The sequence below is a fragment of the Pogona vitticeps genome, chromosome 1, assembly GCF_051106095.1.
Source record: "Pogona vitticeps strain Pit_001003342236 chromosome 1, PviZW2.1, whole genome shotgun sequence".
NCBI classification, from domain to species: Eukaryota; Metazoa; Chordata; class Lepidosauria; order Squamata; family Agamidae; genus Pogona; species Pogona vitticeps.
This window is the reverse complement of record NC_135783.1, coordinates 130,124,069-130,145,526: the sequence shown is the minus strand read 5'-3', so window position 1 is coordinate 130,145,526 and position 21,458 is coordinate 130,124,069. Positions and strand designations below refer to the sequence as shown.

The following is a 21,458-nucleotide window of genomic DNA, read 5'->3' as shown; positions in this document are numbered from 1 at the left end:
CTTAAAAATATATATATCTGAAAGTCCCATGGCTGAGAGCCATCCTTTGTATCCATATGACATTTTGATGTTCAGCAAGCAGAACCTAATCCCACTTGTACAGTTTTCACCACATGATGCAGTGAAAGGAATCCAAGCAAGGAAGCAGGTTTGCCCTCACAACACTGTTGTGTCAGACCAACAAGAGAAGAAACAGCAGTCTGTGTCTGGTCCTGGTAGCATTGCTGGGGGAGAACAGCCCCAGTTCCTTTGTATCAGGCAAGCATAGCAGAAATGACTTCCCAATAAAGCCCTGATAATCAATGCAGGGCAGAAAGAAGCAAGTGTGCTTGGACTGTTATTGCAGTATGGAACCTGAAGCTTGTGTGTGGATTGTAAGGGGTGCTGTATGAATGGATTGTGGGTCAAAGTATTAAGTGTACCCTCCATGTTATACCTCTCATTCTTGCCACTGTCATTCAGTGACAGACGTCTCTGAAGAGTTGTCATTCTTCTCCTCTATGGCTGTGGGAAGATGATGCCTTCCCAAACAGGGCAGCCAATGCACCAACCCCACTGAGCTGAGACTATTCGTACCCCTCCACTCTCACTCTCTTCTGCTGACAGAAATGGTTTTCTATGGACAAATTTATTTTTCTAATAAAAAGATGTACATGACATAAAATAATAGAATAATAGAATAACTGAGCTGGAGTCCAACCCCAGGCTCAATGCAGGAATCCAAGTCACAGCAGATCTGGCACATGGTTGTCCAATTTTCTCTTGAATGCCTTCAGTTTTGAAGTGTTCACCACCTCTTAAGGTAACTGGTTCCACTGCCACACTGCTCTAACAGTTAAGAAGTTTTTCCTGATATTGAGCCTAAATCTGGCTATCTGTAGCTAGAGCCCATTATTACGTGTCCTGTACTCTGGGAGGATAGAGTACAGATTCTGCCCCTCCTCTGCATGACAACCTTTCAAGTCTTTGTGCAGTATCCAGAACGGGACACAATACTCAAGATGAGGCCTAACCAGTGTGGAATGGTGGTGGTGGGGGACTAGTCTGAGTACTGGGTTGTGTCTTAGATAATATGAAGATTCACTTTAGTTAAAGATCTTTGCACAAAACTCATCAACTTGCTTCGTATTGAAATCAAGTGGGTGGGTATGTTTGTTTTGTTTTCGTTTTGTAGTATAGCACCAGCAAGGTGATGATGCCATTCCAGCTATGAACTTAATAGGCACTGTGATCAACTACCTTCCCCCATCCACCTGTGGCTGATACTGACACCCCACCAATGCCACTGTTTTGTGGAATATAATGTTGACCAACTTTATACAGCTTTTCCAAAGACGACAGAGACCATATTATATAAAGTGCTGAATAAAGATCTATGCAATATGTAAAATGTATGCAGAGGCTTTTGTTGAAGTAATCACTATACTTGCTCGCTACGAACAGAGAGGGAAACCATGTTTTCAAGTGCTTAACACCTTGCCTTGTCAGCAGCAGGAATGCTGGCTTCCTCTGCCTATGTACTGTATATCACCTAGCTATATTTAATCAGGATCATAAAACTACATTTCAGTTCAGCTATGGAACTGTTCCCCAATTTATCCTGAAACCATCCTTAACCAAGATCTATTATAAAAATGTCCAGTGTTGTGGAACAGACTCAAAATCTTGGCAAAACAAAGAAACAAACAAACAAATAAGTAAAAGAAATACAAGTTTTGCCCTGGATGCAAGCAACTCTGTTTTGGACTTACTTTTAATAAAATCAATCAACTTAATACTATTGACTCTTCATATCAGCATTCTACAATGCAGTCTTATTTGTAAGCAAGCACTGCTGAGTCCAGTGGAACTTAATCCCAGATAAGCAGTCAATTACTTCAAGAGGTGGTGAGTGCTCCAACACTGGAGTCATTCAAGAGAAATTTAGACAACCATGTGGCAGATATCCTTTGATTTGCATTCCTGCATTGAGTAGGGGGTTGGACTCGATGGCCTTATAGGTCCCTCCCAACTCAATTATTATAGGATTCTATGAAATATGTATAGGATTGCTGCTTGAAGTACATAATAGAATTATAAACATATAACTGTGGCATGACAAAGTAATGCCACCTGGAGACTTTAGATCAGTAAACAATAAATTATTGTAGGAATGCAGTACATTATAGTAACGGGGTAAGTCAGCTGCTTTTCAAATACTTCTTAAATTTCAAACCATAATTATGTCAGATAATCATAAATAAATCTCTGTCTGAGAGCTCTGTGAATGAAAATTAGTGTGAGAATGTCAAACAACACATTCAGTGCACAAACGTTATCTAATAATCAAATGCATAATCCTCAGTGAAACATTTAAAATAAGATTACAATTTATTATAGTGTGAAAATATTTATTTAGGTGTTAGGCAACAAACTGATTCAGTTTGAATAAATGCTTAACTCATCAGATTTAACAATGATGAATCAAATGTGAAAACTAGTAACTTTTATTTATAACACAACTATAGATCTCTTATAAAATCACATGGAATTGCAATATTGTGCATGAAATAACTTTTTTCTTTAAGAAAATAATTCATCTGTCATAATCACAACATACAACTCTTTTAATTACTGTAGGTATATTTTCTTGCAAAGCTCTGACTGTCTATAAATAATGGATCCACTGATGCAACCTTAGCAGCTATAAATGAGTGGATACAGTTTAAAACTGCTGTCAGATCCTGAAATTCCAGTTCCTGAAACAAGAGTAAGAGAGAAAAGGGAAGTTAAAATTCAATACACTGCCCAGCTAGTGAAATGCATCTCAGACCATAAAAAATAATTTATTATTGTAATCCAAACCCGAGTCAAACGTAATAGTATTTTTTAATATGTATTTTCTTACTTGGGTGAAGAATACTACTTTCGTATTTAGATCCTAGAACAACTGCATGATTCAGCAAGGGCATTTCTGAGCACGTTTGTACATCCCTGCCTACATGACGGCAAAAGCAACTATAGAGTCTCCTTTTTTGGTAACACACCCATGGAATTTCAGAAGACTCTAAAAAAAGTTTTGGTGAGGTTAGCAATATTTGTATTTGTGTTCTTCCATCCCTACTGATTAACTTTACTATCCAAGCTCCTTCTGTGCAGTGCTATGTCACAGCATGAGGAGTAAAAGCAGGTGATGTCTTTATCCAAGAGGTTGACGGATTGTGAAGTCTGGGGAGTTGTACACAGTTGCCTAGGTGTAATTTCTACTGAAAACAAACAAGTGACTTGCATTTATGGCTAGGCTGTATAATGGATAAAGAGAAGGGCTGCCTCCTTGTTTATTTAAGTGCATTTGCTTTTTAATATTGCAAATTATTATCAGAAATCTCATTTCTTAATGTAAGCAAAGCCATACATTTGGGTCTATTTAAAGAGCTCAGTCAAATTCCCAGGCACATGTGTGCAGGCAGGCATGCCCACCCACACCCACCCGCACACCAAACCATTATGCACGTGTACCTCTGAGAACTGTGGCAGGGGCTCTTTATTGGCCTGCGAAAAAGGGATTGAGACTTACAAGGTTGCAATACAATTCCAGACACAGTATTTTCAGTTGTCTCAATATTTGTGTTTTTTTTTAAAAATGTGTTGTAAGCCACCTTGGCTCCTCTGGTTGGGAGAAAAGTGGGATATACCATAAATAAATAAAACAAAACACTATTCTTTCTTCTGACCACATTCAAATTATCATCTCATACCTGACTTCTAGTTCAGCCTAGACTAACTTTTGATAAACCATTGAAGGTCATGCTGTGTGAGACTATTTGCTCTGTATTTAGAATCATTCCTCCCTGGAGTGATTAAACACAACTCCTTGGCACAATATCAATTTCCTTACCTTCACACTTGTCAAATTAGCACGTCTCATTATTGGCCTTTGAAAGATAAATCATGGGCTTCATCTGCAAGTCTGATTGCTCAGGCATGAAACCCTGAAGGAATTACACTAGAGGGGGGTATGACTTTTTATTCTTTGCTTATGAGCTTGCTTATTTATCTGTCTGTCATTTATGTCTCTCTGTCTCTCTCTACTTTATATGCCACCTTTCTCCCAATAAGGGGATTCAAGTTGGCTCAAAGTATTAAAAAGCCACCAGCCAAATCCAAGACTATATAAACTAGATGGCTTTTAGAGATGCGGGTATTCGTATTCGAATATCCCCGCACAGGTGGAAATAACAAGGGTTACTGTCCACTCACGATTTCGCCGCTGATGCCAGCTCCGCGGAGGCTTCCTGTTGCGCCGTTCTCTGCAATGGATTAGCCACTGTGTGACCTGGCAGAGAGGCTTGTCATCCCGCCTCCTGTCAGGAGTGGGTTGCGGACAACGGCACGATAGGAAGCCTCTGCGGAGCCGACGGCAGCAGCGAAATCGTGAGTGGACAGTGGACCCTTGTTATTTCCACCTGTGTAGGGATATTCGTATTTGTATACGAATACAAATACTCCCATCTCTATTGGCTATTTTTGCATACTCTGGAGAGTATCTACAGCAATCACAGAATAACTGGCAACCTTTTGGTCCTAAGAGAGGAGAGTAAAAAAATCCAAACCAACTAGAAGGATGCTTGAGACAGCAGCCTCAAGAGGACTGGTATCAAGTCTCACAGAGATGTACCATCTATTTTTGGGCTCCTGTCTGCAATTTTTCTGCACTAACCATGAAGGAATTGTGATAAACCTGAAGAAGTGGACCTTTCTCCACAAAAGCTTGTTTGCTTTGTTTGATTTTTTTTTAGTGGACCAATAAACAGTATCACCACGTGGAGACCACGTGACCTTATCCTTGTCCTTTCTACAACAATATATAATTTCAGTCTGTACACATTTTCATCCGTATCAGCAGTACGCCCTGCAGATGTTATCTGCTTCCTTAAATCAACAAAAGGAACTCAACTGGATTCAAAACAGTTACAAGTACAACATTTAATGTACTCTAGTTCTCCTGTAGAGGTAGTTTCATATACTATTTGTTTCTTTTCTCCCTCCCATATGAGATTCTCAGAACAGATACCCCATGTGGTCAGGGAGGGTGGCAGCAAAAGAGATGAGACATCTGTAAAGGGGAAGGGGCAAAGCCCATCGCAAGGGGTAATACAATTCTGGAAAGGAAATGAGGCTTCACAAGGATAAATGGTTGCTACTCCCAAATGGTCCCAGTGAGGGGGAGGGCTGTGTTTTTTTCGTAATTGTTTATTGATTTTTGTTTCTGTTTTTGTTTTCTGTATAATTTTACTTTTTTTAAAGGAGATATCTGTGCACTACAGTGGCTACTGGCATGAATTTATTTATTTATTTATTTATTTATTTATTTATTTATTTATTTATTTATTTATTTATTTATTTATTTACTTACTTACTTACTTACTTACTTACTTACCAACTTACTTACTTACTTACTTACTTACTTACTTACTTACTTACTTACTTACTTACTTACTTACTTACTTACTTACTTACCTTTAACCAACAACTCCTCTATGGCAAGAAAGGCAGGGATGTCTATTTCTACTCACAGACCCTTTTCACAGTTTAGAAAAAGTAATGATGTGCTCTGCTTCCAAATAATATATCTGGGGCAGGTTTGCTTTAACAAGCCAATGTGCACACCTCTCACACATTTGTCAGTGTTCATAAATTCTCCACTAATCGTCGTATCTCATGCTTTGCCTCTGCTGGGAACATTACTCTCTCTGCAAATTTACCAGTTATGATTTACTGAGGTAAAAAGGGAAAAAAACATACCGTATTGTAGCATGATCTTGTAGTTCAGTTTATGTTATGGATACCAGTGTGGTTTCAGTTCAGCTCCAATAAAGGTTTCTCACATTAGGAGGAAAGATCTTCAACTTTTTAGAGGGTCTTGATTAAGCACATGAGCTACATAGCATGTTCTTCTAGGTGTAGACGAATCCTTGACTTCTACACAAATCACCTGCTGGTGAGGCTCTTTGGAACCATTACAGATTCCTTCAGCACGTTCACCTATACTTGTAACCCAAGGCTAGTCATTCGGGAACAAACTAATCAACAAGCTACTTTCCTATCAGGCGACGCATTATTAAACTGTTACACTTCCTTTGTATTACAGCAGTGCAGTCAAAACTATTTTAAAAACCTTCTTTATCTTATAACTGTTCTGAATGTAATTTAGTTATTTTTTGTTGACTTAAGCAAGCAGACAGCATATGCAAGGGGTGCTGCTGATACGAATGAAAATATATAAGGAGAACACCACTGAAATTGTGAAAATAACGTTTCCTCATAATGTTTTGGTGCTAAGTTGCTCTTACACTGTGAAACATGTGAAATCTCTGGCTTTATATTATATAAAGCCAGAGATTTCGCATGTTTCACAATGTAAGAGTACTTGGCTGTGGAGCCGGAGGTTGGGAGTTAATTTCCCACTATGTCCCCCCAGGAGGAAAGCCAGCCTACAGTCATGGCCAAAAATATTGGCACCCTTGCAATTCTGTCAGAAAATGCAACTCTTCTCTCAGAAATTGTTTTGCAGTTGTAAATGTTTTGGTACTCACATGTTCATTTCTTTGGTTTGCGTTGGAGCAACACACACAAAAAAAACAGAGGATAAAAGTCAAATCTGATACAATCCCACGAAGAAACCCAAAAATGCACTGGCCAAAATTATTGGCACCCTTAACTTAATATTTAGTAGCACTCCCTTTGGGAAAAAATAACTGAAATCAATTGCTTCCTGTAACTATGAATGAGTTCCTTACACCTCTCTACTGGAATTTTGGACCACTCTTCTTTTGCAAACTGCTCCAGGGCCTTCAGATTTGAAGGACGCCTTCTCCCAACTGCTGTTTTGAGATCTCTCCACAGGTGTTTGTTGGGATTCAGATGTGGACTCTTTGCTGGCCATTTCAGAACTCTCCAGTGCTTTGTTTGTAACCATTTCAGAGTGCTTTTTGAAGTATGTTTCGGGTGGAGACGCAGCTGACACTGGCCACTACGTTGTGCCCCAAAATTCTTTGGTAATCAACAGATTCCATGATAACATTTCACAGTCAAGGCATCCAGTGCCAGAAGCAGCAAACCAACCCCAAAACATCTTTAAACCTCCACCATGTTTGATTGTAGGGACTGTGTTCTTTTCTTTGAATTCCTCGTTTCTTTTTCGGTAAACAGTGCCATGATGTCCTTTACCAAAAAGCTCCACTTTTGTTGCATCTGTCCACAATACTTTCTCCCAAAAGGATTTTGGTTTTGTCAGATAAGTTTTGGCATACTCCAGTCTTGCTTTTTTATGCCTTTGTGTCAGCAGTGGTATCTTCCTGGGTCTCCTACCATAGCATCTCTTTTCATTCAGATGGCGACAGATAGTGAGAGCTGACACTGTTGTATCCTGTATCTGCAGATCAGCTTGAATTTGTCTGGAAGTTAATCTGGGTTCTGTATCCACCATTCAAGCAACCCTTCGTTGTAATTTTTCAGGAATTTTGCTCTTCCGTCCACGTCCAGGGAGGTTAGCTACAGTGCCATGGATTGTAAACCTCTTGATGATATTGCACACAGTGGACATAGGAACATTAAGATCTCTGGAGATGGACTTGTAGCCTTGAGATTGTCGATGTTTTCCCACAATTTTTTCTCTCAAATCCACAGGCAAGTCTTTACACTTCATTCTTTTCTCCATGCTCAGTGTCACACACAATACAAAGGTTGAGTCAACTTTTCTCCATCTTAACTGGTTGCAAGCATGATTACTATATTGCCCACTACTCTTACTTGCAACAGGTGTGTCTAAATATAAATTAAAGGAGCATCACATGCGTGAAAAGCAATGATTTCTTACAATTTAGACAGGGTGCCAATAATTTTGGCCAGTGCATTTTTTGGGTTTCTTTGTGGGATTGTATCAGATTTGACTTTTCTTCTCTGTTTTTTGTGTTGTTCCAACGCAAACCAAAGAAATGAACATGTGAGTACCAAAACATTTGCAACTGCAACAATTTTCTGAGAGAAGGATTGCATTTTCTGACTGAATTGCAAGGGTGCCAATATTTTTGGCCATGACTGTAAATAGCCATAAGTGGATTATGCACTAGCACAAATTAGAGCAGAGGAGAACAAAAATCACACTACTATATGTTGGTGGGGGGGTAAACCTTTGGGTTTCCAGCATAAAGTTACAGAGTTTCTGACAAAACATTTAACCCACTTTCATCAATGGTTGCAACCTGCCCTATGCCATCAATATATTATAACAGTAAAGTATCATGTGGCTTTAAATTATTACAATCTGTACCACACATCCCTGTGTGCTATGGGGGTACACAGTTCCAAACTACATTTCACCCATACTGTATATTTATTTCCCATTCCACAGATGGAAAAAACAGCTCAGAGGAACTAAGAAAAATATGCTGAAGAGAAATTAATAAGGATCCTTCCCTCATAGCACACCTGAAGTTGTGATGCAGAACGTAATTTCTCAGATCTACACTAGTTCAAATAAAGAAAAAGACATTCATCCAACTGAACGTCCAGCAATATGATAATATTCACCTTTTGACATTAGATGGATTAAAATAATCAAATAATAATTTTGACAATCAACTTCAGCTTCATCTATTCTCGTCTTTCTTCTCTTGACAGAGACATTCATGAGCTTTCTAAAGTAATTTGAGATTTTCCCAAGTTATTTAAATTATTTGCACTCGTACAAAAACACATATACTTTAAGATGTTGCCTGAAAAACAAGATGAAAGATGACTCATGGGCTCAAGGGACAGGCCAATCCTAGCTCCAAAGATTTGTTTTGGATTCAGAAGCATTTGGTAGTCTAGGGGAGGAAGTAAGGCCGATAACCTCCATATTTATTATTGACGTGGTTTGTAGCACATAGAAATGATGGTGTTTGAGATGCGAATGAAGGATGCCTAGTAAAGGCAGATGGTGCTAGATAGGGGAGTGTAGCCAATAATAAGAAACACAGAATGTCATCAAATAGTGGAAGTTTCATTCCCCTAGAGGAGATAAACTAGTAAAATGTCAACAGGAGCACAGTGCAGAAATATTTCAGAATTTACTTGGCAGCAAACAATACGGTTTCAGTTATGAGTGTTTCTGCACAAATATTTTTATTTTTAACAAGCCCACCCAATGGGATTCAGGTTTTCACAATGAGCTTTTGGTCATAGTAGGTGCTTTTAGTAAGGTCACTTCTTTATGTTAAGCAGTGCTGGCTGTTAATCTTGTAGGAGCAAAACAGAGCTCCAAAGGAATCTCCTCCAAGCCCTGTTGCTATCCTGAGCATTTTCTTTATTATTCAGAGTGGATTTCCTCTTTGAAGTCTTGTTACTTATCCCAGGCACTCCAAATCGTTCATCTGCTCAGTGTTATGAATTCAAGGAAACATCATTTCAACTTATTATTTATTGCAGTTATCGTAGTTCATCTCCTGTCACTGAACAATAATAGAGGATGATTAATAAATCTAGGAGTAATAATGCCAAATGGCTGTTTGTGTCCCAGCATGTACAGAACAGAAAACGTATGATTGTAGATTACCCATGTAATGTGAACTGGAACTCTAGATCTCCTTGAAATAAATTTCAATTTAATTTAACATAGTACTGTAATATGCATTACCCACCTTTGTCTCAATTTGTTTTGTTTCTGTGTTCTGAAAAAGCAGCTTAACTCGTGTTTTTCCATCATCTGATGATCCCTTCAGCTGAGAAAATTTAAATCTCCAGACGACATTCTGGAAGGAGGTTAGTTAACATATTTACATTTAACTGGTCCACTTTTTGTGTTTAGTTGAAAAAAAACATGTACACAAGGGTCTAAGAAGAACGTGAATTCCCAGTTTTTCTCTAGACGGTATGTATATGTTCACGATGTCTTCACCATGGCTTCTCTATCCTTATTGTCATAATGCAGCCTCTAGATTTCCTCCCCTCTCTCCTAGTTTTGTTTATTTTGTTCCTTCTATTAGAGAATCAATATCGGCAAACTGCTGTAGTTCAGCACTTCACAGCCTTTTCTAATAAATGGATTTAGTTGGAGCGGTATTTTATTGATCAAACATTTGGTTCTGTCGTTAAACATTGACAAAGGTAATGTAGATGTAATAGTCTTCTCCTTCTGACTGAAAGTGTACTGTCTAATTTGACACGAAGAAAGCCTTCCTCCCTTAAATCAAATTTGCAGTTTTAAAATTTAATTTAAGTTGTTTGAAAAGGGCTTACTTGATATATGCAGCAAGGTTTCCATTAGGTTTCTAAAATAAGTTAATTTTATATATTGGGAGTCTTCAAATACTTTTTTAAAAAAAATCTCTAGTTTTATACTCATCATGGACTTATTCCTGCTGGGAAAATTGCAACCTGATTTAGTGTCCAAATGTTTTGCAATTTACCTTGCTATGCATATTCAGTGTGATGAATACTATTTATGAGAGTGCACTGGTTAGCTCATTTACCATTTCATTTCCCCTTGCTGAAATTATTCTATGCATCTTCTCAATGTGGAATTTCAGACAGAAGCAGAAAATAAATTCTACAGTGAAATACGTCTCCTTACAGAAGCCCTAATTTACTTATATCCAAAAGCATGCTGTTGAAATAGGAGGGAGCAAAAGTGATTTCCTCTCACCACTTTCCATTTTTTTAAAAATGTTATTATTTTCCTCCCTAGAGTTGCAATGTGAGAGAAATTTTGAATGTTAGGGCCAGGTCTGTTTACATTCCCCACAATTCTGTTTCCATTAGAAAGTCTTCTAATTCAGTTTCATCTTTTTAGAAGGGAAGATTACATCTGGCTTTAGCAAGTGTTCATGATTCCTCCATTTGGATCAATGACAAATGGACTACAGCGGGACAGAATTTGCATGAGAGATGATGCATCACTGCAAAATTTGGATGACTGCATCCAGCAGCTGCACATTCAGTACCGTCGGGTGAAGATGGAAGAGCCCTGTGAGGTAATACTCCACCTTCTATTCCTGTCAGTCACGTACGGACAGAAGTTATCTCCAACCCCGAATCACTTGATTAATACCAAAATGAGTTCATGGTCTTCAGAATAAATAATTAATAAAAAATTGAAATTCAGGGACTACCAACAAGGTCATACTTTGCAGGTAGAAATCACCAACAGGAGCCTTTAGGTTCCAAAATTTGGAGCTTTAGTCCAGACCCTGGACTAAGATCTGAAAAACTTAAATTGAGAAATCTGTTTCAACTTTTGCTGGCTTAACCAAATCAACTAGAGGACTGATTTGAAAGCAAGGTAGTCTTGCTGTAGGCATGGACATTTTTGCGACCAAACATGTTAACTTTGGAAGGGATGATGACAGGTTCCCGAGAATATGAGCAATCTGTTTCTGCTGCAAGGATTCATTATGATGAATTGCTAGGGGATGCACCTGCTTCCAACAGGAAAGAGGGGTAATTGGTATCTTGTCCACTTTTCTTAGACAACAGGCAAAACTGACCACCCCCCAAAAAAAAACAAAGAGAGGCCTCCACCCAGGATTCTGTTCATAGGTGTCAATATTTAAATCAGATGTAATAAGACTAATTTATTGATTAAATGCTTTACAAATACTCCAGAGCAACTAGTTACAAATTCATCATCATGCAGTGGTAGGTGTGGTTGTAATGTGCCCTCGACCGGACAGAACAACCCCGCAGTTCATGGGATGCTGGCCGAAAATAATATTCTTTGTTGGCATCGCCACCAAGGAATAGGTGCAGAATAGGTGCTTAAACAGTCTCTAGGCTATTTTGGGCTGATTCATGCAGAGTTTTCCAACATCAGATAAAGAAAGTAACACCAATGTTTTTTAAAGAGTCCAACAAACACTTTATAATATTTTTGCATCTGCATTTCTGTTTTCTCTTACCTTTGTTTTATTATCAAAGCAAGTGAATCCCAAGGCAAAGTCTAAGGTGAAACACAAGCTTTCTCCTTGCCAGCTGCACGTGTAGGTTTTAGACTGAGAAAAAAAAGATAAAGGATATTATGAATATTAAAACGTGTTTGTGCACTGTTGAAACTCCCAGCTAACATGAATTAACAACAAATAGCTGTGACTAGTGAAATTTAGGCTGTAATCTCAAATGCATTTACAGTAGGCCCTTGACTTACGAATGGCCCTAGTTACGAACATTTCGGGTACGAACCCGATCTCATCGCAAGTAGTAAACCCTACTCGCAAACGCAGATTGGGTTACGAACCCAAAAGGCAGGGAGAAAGGGCGGGAAATTCGAATTTCCTGCCCTTCCTCCCTGCCTTTGGAGCTTTCAAAAGGCTTCCTCCAACATCGGAGGAAGCCTTCTGAAACCCCCGAAGCCAAAAAGGCAGGGAGAAAGCGCGGGAAGTTCGAACTTCCCGCACTTTCTCTCTGCCTTTTTGGCTTCGGAAGCAAGCCGGCCGGCCGGGGAGAAATCAGCTCCCTCCTTCCACCCGACGGTGAGTCCTCTTCACGCCGGCTGAGCTCAGCCCGATGCAAAGGGGACTCACCATCGGGTGGAAGGAGGGAGCCGATTTCTCCCTAGCTGGCCGGCTTGCTTCTCGTTTGGAAAAGCAAGCCGGCCGGCCGGGGAGAAATCGGCTCCCTCCTTTCACCTGATGCTGAGTCCTCTTCGTGTTGGGCTGAGTTCAGCCGGTGCGAAGGGGACTCAGCATCGGGTGAAAGGAGGGAGCTGATTTCTCCCTGGCAGCCCGGCTTGCTTCTGAAGCAAAAAAAGCAGGGAGAAAGCGCAGGACGTTCAAACTGGCAAGTTTTTTTTAAAAAAACTTTTCTGTGTGGGTTTTGGAGGGTGGGTTTGGACTGGGGGGGTTATGTTTCTGTGGTTTTTGTGTGTCTCTCTGTGTGTGTTTTTTGCAGTCCCAACATGGGACGTGCTCTTTTTATTTTTATTTTTGTATTTTATTTTTTTTAAATGCTGGAACGGATTAATTCCGTTCACATGCATTTCAATGGGAAATGGTAGGTCGACTTACAAACTTTCCGGGGTACGAACGTCCTCCCAGAATGGATTAAGTTCGTAAGTCGAGGGCCCACTGTACTTGGAAATAAAATCGCTGCAATGAAAGATGTTAAGGACAAATGGTAAGTAAGGTTTTGTATAGTGTCAAAAACTGGTACAACCAGTTCATAATGACTTAGCAAAGAAGGCCACACAATGTTCACTGTTCCTGATTTAATCTGGAGCAGCAGATTACAAAACCGTTCTGGAAAAGAGCAAACCAGGAACTGGTAGGGTAGGATATGAGCACCATTGTAGGATCACAAAGAGTAGATAATATGAAATTGCTGTGATGCGATTATGTTGCAAATTGAGGCTCTATGGGAGAAGACCAGCACTTCAGGAATACAGTGGACCCTCAACTTACAGACAGCTGGACTTACAGACTTTTCAAGTTACAGACTTCTCTGGCTGCAAAATTTAGGTTCGACTTGCAGACAGAGAATCAACCTACAGACCAGAAAAACCCCAAAATGGAAGAAAAATGGAACAAAATCATCCGGTTATGGGATTAATCGGTTTTCAATGCATTGTAGGTCAATGGAGACTCGACCTGCAGCCACCATTCCAGTACTGATTAATTCCGTAAGTAGAGGGTCCACTGTATGTATAACTCTCTCAGCACAAATAATGTCAGCACAGGAGTACTGTGTATGCTTCTCCCTGTGACAAAACTTTATTTATTAAGAAGATGAGCTGAACCACTAAGTCTTTCTCCCCCATACCTAGACCGCTAACTTCAGCTATGGAGGATATGATGCTACCAGGCAAAACAACAGCCTGCTAAGAAAAGGTTATTCATTGATGTTTATTTCTAATAAAAATGTGACTTTGCTTTTGATCTGGATTTTTTGAACAACAACTCATCAAGAGGCCAAGAAGCTCTCCATTTATGTTCAGTGTAATGGAATCTAAGCATATGCTGAAAACCAGAACTTTACTCAAGTAGGTAAGATGTAACTGGCCAAGTTAAATTAATATCATTGATTTTTTAAAGATTTGAAGTTCTCTTAGTTTGACTTTAGCTTCTTCTTGTTTTTCCCTCTGTCCCTTCATACACAACTTTTTATATGTGGGGTATTTTTGCTATATTGTGTTCAAAGGGAATTTTGCAGTAAAACTTTCCCCATGTGCCAGAGAGCAGAGTTGCAAAATTATGCCTTGTGTTCTTAGTATGTTTCTGAAAAAGTTATTAATTTCATCTTTTTTTAAATTTATGAGTAAGAAAATCAAAACTGACTTTCTATTTAATGTTTTCGATAGAGCTCAGCTAAAAGGAAGGGTAGTACAGCCCAGCAGTACAGGGTACTGTGAGTTTTAGTCTGTGATGACAGCCTATCAACACTTCCATTTTGAGAAATCTTTACAGAGGAATTGTCCATCAGTAGGGAAAGACATTTTCTCTCTGAGAGCCGTAATGGGCAAACATGGTCCTTTTATCTGTAGACTTTCTTTTATACTCAACACGCAAACAAACAAACAAGCAAGCAAACAATACCCTTTTCTTTCTTAGCTACTTTATTGAACCAGATGTCTCCACTGTTGGAACGATCATTTGGGAGGTATGTCTCAGCTATCCTGTTTGACACTGTAAATGTTAAGTCTTCAACCTGAATGAAAATGTTTGTTTGTTTGAAGTTTATTTTTTGTTTGTTTTTTGTTTGAAGTTTAAATAACACAGTTTAAAGTTAAAGCCTGTGTTTTTTAGGCTCCTTGATCAAATTTACTACGCCATTAAAACACCTTTTAAAAAAATTGGATACAGTGTTGATTCAGAAAGTAAATAAGCTGACAGTTACTAAGTTGTAATAACCATCACTAGCCTACTAACGTATCACTTTGAAAATATGTAGCACATCTTGTAAGTACATGGACCTCAGTTTGAATCTGTGCAACGGGGTCAGCTCCTGTTGCTTGTCTCAACTCCTGCCAACATAGCAGTTCAAAAGCATGCAAATGTGAGTAGATGAATGGGTACCACCTTGGTGGAAAGGTAATGGCATTCTATGTCTGGTCATGCTGGCCACGTGACCACACAAAGTGTCTACAGACAAATGCTGGCTCCTTGGCTTACAAACAGGGGTAAACACTGCCCTGTAGAGTTGGACACAACTGGACTTAATCATCAAGGAGAACTTTTACCTTTAGTTTGTTATGGAAGGTATTCCCTGTTTCAAGATTAAATTGCATTTCGTATATACCTAAGGTGGAATTACCTAGAAGAAAAAGAGTCAAAGACCAGGATTCCTGCCCAAAGGAGATCAAGTCATTGGCTGATTGACTGATTGACTGACTGATTGATTGATTGATTGATTGATTGATTGATTGATTGATTGATTGATTGATTGATTGATTTAACTTATATGCCGCCCACTCTACTCAAAGGTCTCTGGGCGGCTTACAACAATTAAAATTAAATTAAAATATAATAAAAGATAAAATGATTAAAATACAATTCAAATTGCCATCAGGATCCACAGTTGATGTTATTTCATTTAAAAGCCTTCTGGAACAGGAAGGTTTTGACCTGGCGCCAAAATGTCATCAGCGTTGACACCAGACGAATCTCAGTGGGAAGGGCGTTCCATAGTCTGGGGGCAGCTGCCGAAAAGGCCCTTTGTCTACAAGCCATCCCTCTTATCTCCTTGAGGGATGGCTTCTCTTCATTCTCTAGCTAGCTATGAAATCTAGAACATACAACACAAACAGAAAGGGAATGCATGACACAATTTTTTTTGCTACTTTTAAAAAAGAAGCAAATAACTTAGTGAACTGCTAAATGAGCCAAGCAAAATATTCCAAGGTCCTCAGCAAACCTGCCTTGCAGAAATTATCCAAATGCTTCAAATACAGCAGACACTTAGATTTGAGCATAGCCTGTCTTTTCAGTGGCTTTAAGCATGGTTGGTGTGGATGCATAAAAGTCAAAGAACTGCAGTTTCTACATGAAGGCTTCCTCTAATTTTTACCCCTTTTTGTGGTTCTGAATCATCTGTTTCTGGTCATAGAGTAGCAGCCCATGTGCTAGTTACATACTGTACACTGGATTTCCAGGCTGGTAAGGATAACCACTCATGCTTGGTTCCCTCTTGTCACACATTTCCATTCCTTTTTTTTAAAAAAAGAAATCTTCCCTGTACATATTTATATATTTATTTGACTTCTATACTGCCCCATTAGTGCAAGCATTACTTTGGGCAGTTTACAGATTAAAACCCCATAACAACCCACATAACAACATCAAAAGCACGAGTAACTAAGTGCACTGAAATGCTGTATGCCTTTTTGGCAACGTGTTCATACAAATGCATCATCTATTCCTAATGTCCTTCCATTTTGTTTCTTTAGTGGTATGCAAGCTAAATGCATTTCTTTGTAGTGTTTTGTGATCACACAATATGAGTCTCTGCAGATGTGGTAGTTTTAAAAAATGTGCAAATTCATCAAAACCTGTAACCTTTTGAAAGAGTCAGTTTAGTAGATAACATGGGTCCTGTGATTGCCATCTTTGGTATTTGCCCCCTAATTCAGCGGTAGTCAATAAAAATATTTGTAACTTCAGGGTCTTCCAGGGGGGTTGTTTTTTTCTGCACTGTTTTGCACCACCTTCTTCTACTTTGCGATGGTTATTATTACAACCATATTCAAACACTGCTTTTTTTCTGCTGCTGAATCCCTTCAGAATTGAGTGTTGACGATAACAACTTTCTCCAAAACCCTCACCCCTTCTCTTGTTCATGCTCCTCTGGACTTTTATTTCACCTTAATTTCAAAAAACTGAAAGGTTCTTGTTTTGGTTAAAATTGACTAGTTTCTTGGTTGTACATTAAAATATGAATGCACGTCCTACCTGCATCTTAATGTCTTGCTATGGGCTTCTTTAAAATGCATGAACATTCATATTCTACTGTAATATCAGGTTCTTTGTTTTTTGTTAATGTAACATCTGTTACTTACTGCTGTGTACTGCTGAAAAAGTTATGGAAAGACACATTAAAATGTTTAGTCACTCAGATGTGGAGGTGGGGCAGGGAAGGTCACTGTGTTGCCTCTGAGTGGACGATCGTCTTAAGGAGGCAGGGGAGGGAAGCATGCGGTGCCCTCAGAACACCTGTGCTGGTGCCACTCACAGAACACTTGTGTGGGCACCACCCTACACTGGGCTGAACAAAATTGTAGTTCATACCTATCTCTAGTGTAGTGTACTGATTCTTGAATGTAGAAACACTTCCAAGGAGGCATGAAGAAGTTATAATGAAAGATGTAAGACAGATTTTTTTATCACTCTCTGCATTAAATTCATATTAGTTTCTGCTATTTCTTAATTCAAGGTATATTTCTGTTCATTTTATTTATTAAGAAAAACTGTGATTATTTTTAAATTTAATATAGGAAAGTCCGATGCTGCGAAGAAAAATACTGCATAGGAACCTGGAATGTAAGATCTATGAACCTTGGGAAGCTGGCGGTGGTCAAACAGGAGATGGCAAGAATAAACATTGACATCCTGGGTGTCAGTGAACTAAAATGGACAGGAATGGGCGAATTCAATTCAGACGATTATCGTATCTACTACTGCAGGGAAGAATCCCATAGAAGAAATGGAGCAGCCCTCATAGTCAACAAAAGAGTGGGAAAAGCTGTACAGTACTGGGATACAATCTCAAAAATGATAGAATGATTTCAATACGAATCCAAGGCAGACCTTTCAATATCACAGTAATCCAAGTTTATGCACCAACCACCGATGTTGAAGAGGCTGAAATTGACCAATTCTATGAAGACTTACAACACCTTCTAGAACTGACATCAAAGAAAGATGTTCTTGTCATGATAGGGGATTGGAATGCTAAAGTAGGGAGTCAAGAGATAAAAGGAACAACAGATAAGTTTGGCCTTGGAGTTCAAAATGAAACAGGGCAAAGGCTAATAGAGTTTTGTCAAGAGAACAAGCTGGTAATCACAAACACTCTTTTCCAACAACACAAGAGGCAACTCTACACATGGACATCACTAGACGGGCAATACCGAAATCAGATTGATTATATTCTCTGCAGCCAAAGATGGAGAAGCTCTATACAGTCAGCAAAAACAAGACCTGGAGCTGACTGTGTCTCTGATCATCGACTTCTTATAGCAAAATTCAAGCTTAAACTGAAGAGAGTAGGAAAAAACACTGGGCTAGTCAGGTATAATCTAAACCAAATTCCTTATGAATACATAGTGGAAGTGAAGAACATATTTATGGAACTACATTTGGTGGACAGAGTGTCTGAAGAACTATGGATGGAGGTTTGTAACACTGTACAGGAGGCAGCAACAAAAACCATCCCAAAGAAAAGGAAATGCAAGAAAGCCAAGTGGCTGTCCAACGAGGCCTTAGAAATAGCAGAGAAGAGAAGGGAAACAACATAAAAGGGAGATAGGGAAAGTTACAGAAAATTGAATGCAGACTTCCAAAGAATAGCAAGGAGAAACAAGACGGCCTTCTTAAATGAACAGTGCAAAGATATAGAGGAAAATAATAGAAAGGGAAAAACCAGAGTTCTGTTCAAGAAAATTGGAGATATTAAAGCAACATTTTGTCCAAAGATGGACATGATAAAGGACAAAAATTGTAAGGAACTAACAGAAGCAGAAGTCATCAAGAAGAGGTGGCAAGAATACACAGAGGAATTATACCAGAAAGATCTGGATGTTCCGGACAACCCAGATAGTGTGGTTGCTGACTTTGAGCCAGACATCCAGGAGAGTGAAGTTAAGTGGGCCTTAGAAAGCATGGCTAACAACAAGGTCAGTGGAGGTGATGGCATTCCAGTTGAACTACTTAAAATCTTAAAAGATGATGCTGTAAAGGTCCTACACTCAATATGCCAGCAAGTTTGGAAAACTGAACAGTGGCCAGAGGATTGGAAAAGATCAGTCTACATCCCAATCCCAAAGAAGGGCAATGCCAAAGAATGCTCCAACTACCATACAATTGTACTCATTTCACACACTAGCAAGGTTATGCTCAAAATCCTACAAGGTAGGCTTCAGCAGTATATGGACCGAGAACTCCCAGAGTAGAAGCTGATTTTCGAAGGGGCAGAGGAACTAGAAACCAGATTGCTAAACATGTGCTGGATTATGGAGAAAGCCAGAGAGTTTCAGAAAAACATCTACTTCTGATTCATTGACTATGCAAAAGCCTTTGACTGTGTGGACCACATAAAACTATGGCAAGTTCTTAAAGAAATGGCAGTGCCTGACCACTTTATCTATATCCTGAGTAATCTATATATGGGACAGGAAACAACAGTTAGAACTGGATATGGAACAACTGATTGGTTCAAAATTGGGAAAGGAGTATGACAAGGCTGTATATTGTCTCCCTGCTTATTTAACTTATATGCAGAACACATCATACGAAAGGCTGGACTGGATGAATCCCAAGCCGGAATTAAGATTGTTGGAAGAAATATCAACAACTTCAGATATGCAGATGATACCACTCTAATGGCAGAAAGTGAGGAGGAATTAAAGAACCTCTTAATGAAGGTGAAAGAGGAGAGTGCCAAAAATGGTCTGAAGCTCAACATAAAAAAATTAAGCTCGTGGGCGCTGGTCCCATCACCTCCTGGCAAATAGAAGGGTAAGATATGGAGGCGTGACAGATTTTACTTTCTTGGGCTTCATGATCACTGCAGATGGTGACAGCAGCCATGAAATTAAAAGACGCCTGCTTCTTGGGAGGAAAGCGATGACAAACCTAGACAGCATCTTAAAAAGCAGAAACATCACCTTGCCAACAAAGGTCCGCATAGTCAAAGCTATGGTTTTTCTAGTAGTGAAGTACGGAAGTGAGAGCTGGACCATAAAGAGGGCTGACCGTCAAAGAATTGATGCTTTTGAATTGTGGTACTGGAGGATATTCTTGAGAGTCTCCTGGACTGCAAGGAGAACAAACCTATCCATCTTGCAGGAAAACAACCCTGAGTGCTTACTGGAAGGACAGATCCTGAAGCTAAGGCTCCAATGCTTTGGCCATCTCATGAGAAGAGAAGACTCCCTGGAAAAGACCCTGATGTTGGGAAAGTGTGAGGGCAAGAGGAAAAGGTGACAACAGAGCATGAGATGGTTGGACAGTGTCAGCGAAGCGACCGACATGACTTTGACCCAACCCCGGGAGGCAGTAGAAGACAGGAAGGCCTGGCGTGCTCTGGTCCATGGGATCACGAAGAGTCGGACATGACTTAACGACTAAGCAACAGCAACAAAACTCAAATTTTATTGCATTGTAAGTTGCCAACTGATTTTTTAAAAAAAATAATAACCAGGAGTTCCTTGTTGTTGTTTAGTCGTTTAGTCGTGTCCGACTCTTCGTGACCCCATGACCAGGGCACACCAAGCCCTCCTGTCTTCCACTGCCTCCCAGAGTTGTGTCAAATTCATGTTGGTTGCTTCGATGACACTGTCCAACCATCTCATCCTCTGTCGTCCCCTTCTCCTCTTGCCTTCACACTTTCCTAACATCAAGGTCTTTTCCAAGGAGTCTTCTCTTCTCATGAGATGGCCAAAGTATTGGATATAAGGTGCCATGAAAAGAATAAGTTCAGGAGATTAGAGAAGTTTCTTGGGTGAGAGAGAGAGAGAGAGAGAGAGAGGTTCTAGGCAACTAACCGGATATACCTACTGTTGGAGCACAGCAATTATACAGATTTTCCAGTGGGCTATAGGTTCTATTTCTGCATTAAATTCAGTTGCTGGTACAAGTAATTGTTCCAGGTGGCGGTCAATGAGTCAGGACTGAGACACATTTTTAAAGCAGTTTTAAGAAATAAGGTTGTATTGGACAAAACTGACACATTGATCTCCATCCATCAATTGCATATCCTCATGTACTTAAAAAAATCCATTGGCCAAAATCCTGTTGATTATCATAGTAAATCACAGGAGAGTGAATCAATGAGCACTTGGTGAGTCTACTCCTGCATAAGCTTCATTGATTCAAATGGGCCTACTCTAATTGTGACTTAGTTTAGCACTGTAAACCACAGGTAGAGTGGACCCATTTGAATCAATGGGACTTATACAGGAGTTGACTCACTAAATCTGCATTGATTGAATGGACCTACTCTGGACTTTGGCCATTGCCTCTACCTGCACAGTTTCTTGTGTGTATAGCTCACCTGGGGGGGGGGGGAATAAAATAAGCAGAAGCAAACTACTTATGCACCAATACTGAAAATAATTAGAAATTAAATCTACTTATAAAATGTGGGACTTTTGTTTCTCCCAACATTCACCTGGAATTCCCCTAGGTGGGATTCTGGGAGACACAGCCAAAAAATAGAAGCTTAGAGGAGAGGTCGCATTACTTACATATGGGCTTCCCTTTCATTCTTTAGTTTTCAGGAAGAAGGAAGGA

At 39.5% G+C, this 21,458-nt stretch overlaps 1 protein-coding gene across 4 annotated transcripts in view; it reads right to left on the bottom strand.

The window, feature by feature from the left end:
* Positions 1–2,369: 2,369 nt before the first annotated feature.
* SNTG2 (syntrophin gamma 2) overlaps positions 2,370–21,458 on the bottom strand; it is a 247,830-nt gene continuing 228,741 nt past the window's right edge. For all 4 annotated transcript variants that reach the window (XM_073000914.2, XM_073000923.2, XM_073000917.2 and 1 more), the window contains 3 exons: positions 11,919–12,011; positions 9,663–9,773; positions 2,370–2,738 (listed from right to left, as the gene is read on the bottom strand). In XM_073000914.2, coding sequence (XP_072857015.2) covers positions 2,607–2,738; positions 9,663–9,773; positions 11,919–12,011 — 336 coding nt within the window. In that variant the 3' untranslated portion in view covers positions 2,370–2,606. The remainder of the gene's footprint in view (positions 2,739–9,662; positions 9,774–11,918; positions 12,012–21,458) is intronic.